At 43.3% G+C, this 7,937-nt stretch overlaps 1 protein-coding gene across 2 annotated transcripts; it reads left to right on the forward strand.

Annotated features, from left to right (window-relative positions):
- Positions 1-263: 263 nt before the first annotated feature.
- Positions 264-6,210, forward strand: LOC125943615 (uncharacterized). Of its 2 annotated transcripts, none has more exons than XM_049663078.1 (3): positions 264-744; positions 1,696-1,781; positions 5,548-6,210. In XM_049663078.1, the coding sequence occupies exons 1-3, from the start codon at positions 459-461 to the stop codon at positions 5,806-5,808; spliced, it is 633 nt and encodes a 210-aa protein (XP_049519035.1). In that variant the 5' UTR covers positions 264-458; the 3' UTR covers positions 5,809-6,210. The 2 variants fall into 2 exon arrangements, with proteins under 2 accessions (XP_049519035.1, XP_049519037.1); XM_049663080.1 differs by lacking the exon at positions 5,548-6,210 and adding an exon at positions 2,809-2,895.
- The last annotated feature ends 1,727 nt before the right edge of the window (positions 6,211-7,937 follow it).

Genomic DNA, 7,937 nt, shown 5'->3' on the forward strand with positions numbered 1-7,937 from the left:
CCAGTAGGAAATCGGACGCTTGTCTGGTTGACTTGCTTGCCTTTCCTCTCCTTGCTTTTTCTATCTCTTTGAACAAACTGCACTACCTTGTCGAAGAGGAAGCGTTATCCTCTTTCAGAGTTAAATAATTCGCCGAGCAATAATTTTACAGTTCCAGCAACTACAGCATAAACTGGAAAACGAAACCGAATCTGATTTGTTCTCCGTGCTCACAGAGCGCGGCACCAGGTGGCACCGTGCGCTGCGCCTGCGGTCTCGAAGGATCTAACAAGCGGTTGATGCAGCTGCGAATGTGTAGTCAGTCGGCTTTTATCGTTTTATGTTGTGCAGATTGTTAGTTCACCGTAAATATGTCTTGATTTGTACTCAAGAGTGGAGCAAGGCCTCAAGGAACAGAGATTGACGCAACGGGAGCGAAGAACAGAAGCGATGGATGGTTACGCTGGTTGACTCTCGGCATGTTCAAAATGGCGAAGTTCCGAATTTGTCGCTGCGTGACGTGCGCGTGTGTGCTCGTGAATTGCCGTCATAGCGCGGGGATATTTGTGCTGAATGTGTTTCACTTCGTCTACAAAACTCTGCACGCAATGGCATCGAAGAAGTCGTGTGTTCAGGTGCACGTATGTGCATGCTTGGATACGGAAAGCCTGCCCTCAACAGTAGCGCTGAGCTCAGCCGTGTTGGCTGAGCGCTACCCCCTCAACGGATGTTCAACAGTCTACGTGCTCGTAACTTGCTCACGAGGTAAGCCCGTTGTCATCTTGTTTGTATGTGGTAAGCCGGCGTCGCGATCAGAAATATTGTTTAGAAAATGCCAGTAAACGGCGTCTTACGGCAAAAAGGACGCGTGAATGGGAAAAAGGATTACGTTCGGGGTAGATTATTCGTTGGCGTCACCTATTCTCGCACGGGCGCGTTACGTCGGATGGACATACTCACGACTGCGGCGCTCGTGCTGTATCAGTCATGCCGGATTATATAGCTTTCTCGCGCCTCTACCTTCAAAATAACATCACTGATTTTCCCGGGGGAGCAGTAGGGGCCGTAGTGGAGACCGGGGCTACTGTCCTGGAGCAGTATTTTCGCTCATGCCAGCCTTTTCGTATGTGTTAAGCTTCTCTGCAGCCTAAATTGTTTGCAGTTAAGGCTGCATGACATTATACTTGCTTGCATAAGTGTCACAGCTGTCAGTCGTTCGTCGTTGGCGCGAAGTCAATCGACGGGGTATACAAGCCGGTTGGTCGTTCCGTATGCTCTCCGTGACTTTTCAAAACATATTAACTCAAAGAAAATGCCTAAACTGCTCCCCCGGGAAAATCAGTGATGGTATTTTGAAGGTAGAGCGCCGTAAGGCGTGAGAAAGGTATAATCTGGCATGGCTGACCCGCAGGCGCGGGAATGGCTGTCCGAAATACCGCGCCTGTGCGCGGAGAATAGGTTACGCCAACGAGGAATTTACCACGTTTGATCTACATGGTAGTGCGGTCCCCTCGATCGCGATCGAAATTTTCTGTGTGACGATTATAACCTCTGGCTTTGTGATTGCTATATTCAGCACTTTGATAAAACAAAGATATTGTTGAATCAAATGTAAACAGAGGTTTTACAAGTAAAAAAGAACATGAATTTTGTGCAATTGTATTGCACATATCCGTGTGATCATTGAAGCTAACACGAATTGTCATCTGTTTACAGACCTCCTTGCTGTTGCAACTCTGAGGACAATTGCTTCAAATGGGAAGGAACAACCAGCAGTGCCAGTGCTATTTGTACATGAGGACGTAAGTTCCTTCACATTATTGTTAATGAAATCGGATCTAAACAATGCTGTAATTCCTCAAATGGCTTCAATCGTAGAAACAGTTTGGCAACTATATAAAGATCCAGATGCTTTTTTTAATGTGACCATGCCACCTAATTTCACCACCTATTTATTCATTTTTATTTATTCATGGTACCGGTAAAGGCCCTCACAGGGAGTGTATTACATGGGGGGGGGGGCGATACAATCATTAATAAGTGCTGTACATATTAGGAAGAACAACAATACATCTGTAAATAATAAAAAAACAGCAATTAAATCATAAGTCAATATACAAAACGTAAGGATGAACAAACGAACAATTTTGAACTGCTCTTGCACTCGATGTGAGGAGCATCTATGCTGCAAGAATGACCTTGCTTGGATTACACGGGTTATTCGAATAATGCTGGGTTGTGTTAAGCTTCTCTACAGCCTACATTGTTTGCAGTTAAGGCTGCATGACAATATACTTGCTTGCATAAGTGTCACAGCTGTCACCCGTTCGTCGTCGGCGCGAAGTCAATCGACGGGGTATACAAGCCGGTTGGTCGTTCCGTATGCTATCCGTGACTTTTCAAAACATATTAACTGAAAGAAAATGCCTAAACTGCTCCCCCGGGAAAATCAGTGATGGTATTTTGAAGGTAGAGCGCCGTAAGGCGTGAGAAAAGTATAATCTGGCATGGGCTGACCCGCAGGCGCAGGAATGGCTGTCCAAAATACCGCGCCTGTGCGCGGAGAATAGGTTACGCCAACGAGGAATTTACCACGTTTGAACTACATGGTAGTGCGGTCCCCTCGATCGCGATCGAAATTTTCTGTGTGACGATTATAACCTCTTGCTTTGTGATTGATATATTCAGCACTTTTATAAAACAAAGATATTGTTGAATCAAAGCTAAACAGAGGTTTTACAAGTACAAAAAGAACAAGAATTTTGTGCAATTGTATTGCACATATCCGTGTGATCATTGAAGCTAACACGAATTGTCATCTGTTTACAGGCCTCCTTGCTATTGCAACTCTGAGGACAATTGCTTCAAATGGGAAGGAACAACCAGCAGTGCCAGTGATATTTGTACGTGAGGACGTAAGTTCCTTCACATTATTGTTAATGAAATCAGATCTAAACAATGCTGTAATTCCTCAAATGGCTTCAATCGTAGAAACAGTTTGGCAACTGTATAAAGATCCAGATGGTTTTTTTTAAATGTGAACTGACATGCCACCTAATTTCACCAGCTATTTATTTATTTTTATTTATTCATGCTACCGGTAAAGGCCCTCAAAGGTAGTGTATTACATAGGGGGGGGGGGAGGTGATACAATGATTAATAAGTGCTGTGCATGTAAGGAAGAACAACAACAATACATGTATAAATAATAAAAAACGGCAATTAAATCATAAGTCAATATACAAAACGTAAGGATGAACAAACGAACGATTTTGAACTGCTCTTGCACTCGATGTGAAGCGCATCTATGCTCCAAAAATGACCTTGCTTGGATTACACAGGTTATTTGAATAATGCTGGGTTGTGTTAAGCTTCTCTACAGCCTACATTGTTTGCACTTAAGGCTGCATGACATTATACTTGCTTGCATAAGTGTCAAAGCTGTCACCCGTTCATCGTCGGCGCGAAGTCAATCGGGGGTATACAAGCCGGTTGGTCTTCCGTACTCAAGCGAACAGAGTGAAAGAGTCAGAGTCGGGAGTAAAGAAAAAAAATAGATATTTATCGCCAGATAAGTATACACAATTAATAAAATAAAATAATAAAAAAGACAATACAAACACACCTGGGGCGCTATAACGTAAAATGATTCCAAACAGTTTTGATTGCAAACTCCTGATGTCAAATTTACATAACCACCGATGCAAGCATCGGGCGGTGACCCGCGGCGTTGTCTGAACAACTCAATCAAGCACTCTCCTCATTTATAGGAGGTCACCTTTGTTCGCTTTGAAAACCAATAACATTGCTTATACTCAGCGGTTTTTCTTATCTAATTGGCTGACAAGAGGAGCGCGCTCTAGTGGAGAGGGTTTCGATGGGGCCGAGCCAGAACAGTGAAAATAGATAACCGCATGAAGAGGGTGGTGCCAGCTTCTCCGATTGGTCCGCTTCGCCTTACTTAGCTTGTCGGTGGCTGGTCGAAAATCGCGGCGTGCAACGGAAGAATAAGAATGCAGCTAAAACTGATCCTCAGCAAGGAAGAGTTGGCAGAGCGATGTTGTATGCATGGCGAAAAGGCTCGATAACGTTTTACTCATACACAAAAATGTTTATCATTCGCAAATAATTACATGCTCACCTGCAGGTACGAGTAGCGAGAGCCTGAGTGATCCGCGGGCAGCCATCTTTTATTCCTTTCAGAATGGGGCAGTCTGTGGCTATTAAGAGAAATTTTCCGTTTTATTCGGCATAATTCATTTTTTTTCGCATACACGTCACTTTGACGTGGTGAGTTTTCGCAGTTTTGTGAGGTCGCGTGACAGATAGGCGAAATGGGCGTATCCAGAAAACATTGGATAATAGCAGAGGGCTAATGGTGAAAAGGCGTCGAATCAGGAATGATTATTTTTCTTTTGTGCGGTTTAATCATGCATAATCAGTGTGTACACGTTATATCAGATGGGGAGCTGTCGCGGTTTTCGTGACGTGACGTGACAGACAGGCGAAGTTGGGAGTGGCTTGAAAATGTTTTGACCAATCGTGGAGGCTGATTGCAGAAATTGGAATCAAAACAGTTTGGAATCTTTTTACGTTATAGCGCCCCTGAAACACAATGATGACGGAGAAATGTGATGAGCAATTAACAATACATATACATATGAAACAGGGCGCGGATCAAATATACAAGAATAACACATAACAGCATTTCACTAAAATAATGTTCAAAAGAAAACAACGATGTCATACGCGTGGCCGGGCAGCAGCAAGACCATAAACCGTGAAGTCGGCGCGCGAAGCTCTCCGGAAGAATGCTGGCGGGCCGATCTTGCTGAGGTGGCTGCAATTGCTGGGCTGGATTTCCCGGGAGTCTAGTTGACGTCTTCTCTCACGCAGGTTGAGCTAACTTAAGGCGATCTACCGTGAGCTTCGTTGCAGACGTTGGTTTGTAGTCTCGTACGTCAACTAGTTCCTCGAAATTCCGACGTGGCCAGGCAGCCCAGGAGATACTGGACGGCACTAGCCCCCTGATGGCTTCTCAGCAGCACATAGGTTCAGCTTCTAGAATAATTAGCTGGGACCAAAACGTGCGCTTAAATAGCCTCTCCTTTCTCTAGTTCCCTACGTAGGGGAACTGCCGGTATGCAGAGTTCACCTAATTAATTCACGACTCCCCCCAAAAGTCTTGGCCGTGCCCCTTTCAGCATGGACGAAGGATGGTAGATTGCCCTCTCTCCAAGGTCGAGCCCCGGCACTGCATGCACCACACGGACGCACACCTCTAGGTCCGTTAATCGGCGTGTCGATGTCTCGAAACGAGATGGCACCCCGTGGGGCCATGACATTTTTGACGCCCGGTAATCGACCTGTCGCCTTCTCGAAATTATACACCGCACAGTGAGGACACGACGTTTTTTTTTTGGCGGCCGTTAATTGGCGTCAAAACCACTCAAAATCTCTCGAAAATATGCCGCTCCATGACAAGCATAGCAACCCCTTTATATTGTGCTTACACAAAAGCATTAATATACTTTCATGATCAGTAAGCTTTCTTTGTTGTCATTGCAGGACGAGAGGGTTCCACTCACCCCCTGTGTGGTGTATTCTGGCCACAACCTGGAACAGGCAGAGTTTCTCCACCTCTGTGTCGACAAGGAGCGGCTGTTCATGGTCAAAAATGCGGAGGAAGGGGTCATCGCAATCATGAGTGCATTTTTTGTATTGAACATAGTATATGGGCCTAAATACTTCAACACCAGTGCAGTACTGGAACGATTGTTTTTTGGTTTGAATGTAATAATGCCAAGTGGGTTGTTACAAAGTTTGTGAACAGAGTTGTGCAGGCAATGCGACACCGAGGTTCATGTACGTTACCATACGAATGCTAGCCTGACAATTTTGTGCAATAGCTTGAGCAATAGTTTTGTGCAATTTTTAATGTATCATTTTCTTTCTTTTTGATCACGATAATAGCATGATCCAGTAACTTCTTCCGCTGCTTGTGCCAACCACCTATAGACTGCACCTTTTTTTGTTCTGATGACTTGACAGACAATGTAATAGTGCCCAAGTGTAGGTCAGCAAAAAACAAACGTGGTCTACTGTAGTCTGCATGTACTTATCGAAAACGTTGCTGGGTGTTGCTATGTGCTGAAAAGAAGATTACAATACGTCTAGTTCTAATGAGGTCTGCCTTAACATTAATGTGTGTGAAACAATTGTCAGCAGTTTTATACAAAGATTACAGCTTGCTTGCTCTTCGTTAACATAGTTTGTTTATGAAACCTATTTGCCAGCCAGGGAACAATGTCCCAGCTTATAAGTACTGCATGATAACTGTTAACGTTTGTATTCCCTTATAGGGCACATCAACACTGGCAGCCAGTGCTCAACTTTTCGTAACATGCCGCTTGGTCAATATTTTATATTTTGCGCATGTGTTGCATTGTGTAACCTACCCAATACAAGTGAAAGTCTTTGTGGTTTGACTGTCCTTTTATGAACTATGTTTTATGTTTATTATGTATAACTTAGCAGCTGAGGCCTGACATACTAGTCAAAACACAGCAGAGTATCCAATTTTTATAAGGTTTTACAAGGTTTTTACAAGTTTTGGATTGTAAAACAATGTTGCGTGGAACAATTATCAGGCTGAAGTACTGTTACATTGTCATGAATACCGGCAGCCTTTGCTTAACCTTTATGAATCTGCTGGCAGGCTGTAGTATCTTTAGCTCGTTTATTTTTATGTACATGTGTTGCCAATGCCTCATCCGAGTGAAAGCTAGTCGCTTATATACTACATATGCTGGTGTTTCTACAAAGAATTTACGTAATATTTAAAAATAGCCATTCTGAAGTACAAGGACGGCTCGTTAGAAGACAGCAATGCTGTCAGTGGTGCCGACCATGGGTGGATGGGTGATATCTGGTAATTAGTTGCTAATTAACAATCTAATATATCTTACTTTTAGTTTCAGCAGACTCATTGTAACCAGGAAATTAAAGCAAGCTCTCTGCACAAGACATGTGAACTTTTGGATCTGGAAAAATACAATTACTCGCAGAACTGTGGCGTGATGAATTTAGGCTGTCTGAGCACGCGAAACTGAAACTGAGATGCTGCTGAAACTCAAGGCAACATTTTGCTTACGTCGCCCAGCAGCGGGCTACCAGCACACTGCACGAATCCCTATTGCTGCCCACTGTTGGGTGATGTGAGCAGAACGCCCCCTCGAAGGGCGCGTCTTTGTGCTCACTGTAGCCTCGGGTACAGTTTCGCGTGCTGTGATAGCCAAAGTTCATCGTGCTGCAGTTGTGTGGGTAATTGCATTTTTTCCAGATTCTAAAGTCTATATGTGTTGTGCAGAGAGCTTGCTTCAATTTCCTGATTACGATGAGTCCACTCAAACTAAAAATAAAATGTATTTTATTTTTGTTATTTAGCAACTAATTGCCATGTATCACCCATAACCTCGTGGTCGACACTGCTGGTGGCATGTCTCCAAAGGAACCGTTGTTTTATTTCAGAACGGCTGTTTTTACATATCAGCAATGTGTTTGTAGAAACACCCTTACAGAGTTGTGTGATATTACTGTTGAACAAATCTTATTGTGTACTCAGGTGAAATATGCACAGATGAAGAGCAGATATATACGTGGTGTCACCTCTGTTAATGTACTATAATTTTTTGTGTGAAGGCCACCACACAGTTTTTTTTGCTAATGGCTGCTCTGCTTTTACTCACTCGTACTCTCTCACTTGTACTCAGTATACACGTATATTATACCACAGATATACTGTGATCCATGTGAATTACTGTGATCAGTTGCAAACTATATATTGTTAACTGCAGTGATACTTTACAAATAATGTTTGTATTTTATTGCTCCTTGTATGAAATACAATAAAGTTCATTCACATTTCTTTTCAAATTGTTACATATAGGTCTCATATA

Source organism: Dermacentor silvarum, chromosome 2 (assembly GCF_013339745.2).
Source record: "Dermacentor silvarum isolate Dsil-2018 chromosome 2, BIME_Dsil_1.4, whole genome shotgun sequence".
Lineage (NCBI taxonomy): Eukaryota > Metazoa > Arthropoda > Arachnida > Ixodida > Ixodidae > Dermacentor > Dermacentor silvarum.

Bases quoted from the DNA above. Each gene is read 5' to 3' on its own strand.
- LOC125943615 (XM_049663078.1), top strand. From the start codon at position 459: ATGTTCAAAATGGCGAAGTTCCGAATTTGTCGCTGCGTGACGTGCGCG. The intron at 745-1,695 runs GTAAGCCCGTTG...ATCTGTTTACAG, and splicing joins GCTCGTAACTTGCTCACGAG to ACCTCCTTGCTGTTGCAACT. The intron at 1,782-5,547 runs GTAAGTTCCTTC...TTGTCATTGCAG, and splicing joins TGCTATTTGTACATGAGGAC to GACGAGAGGGTTCCACTCAC.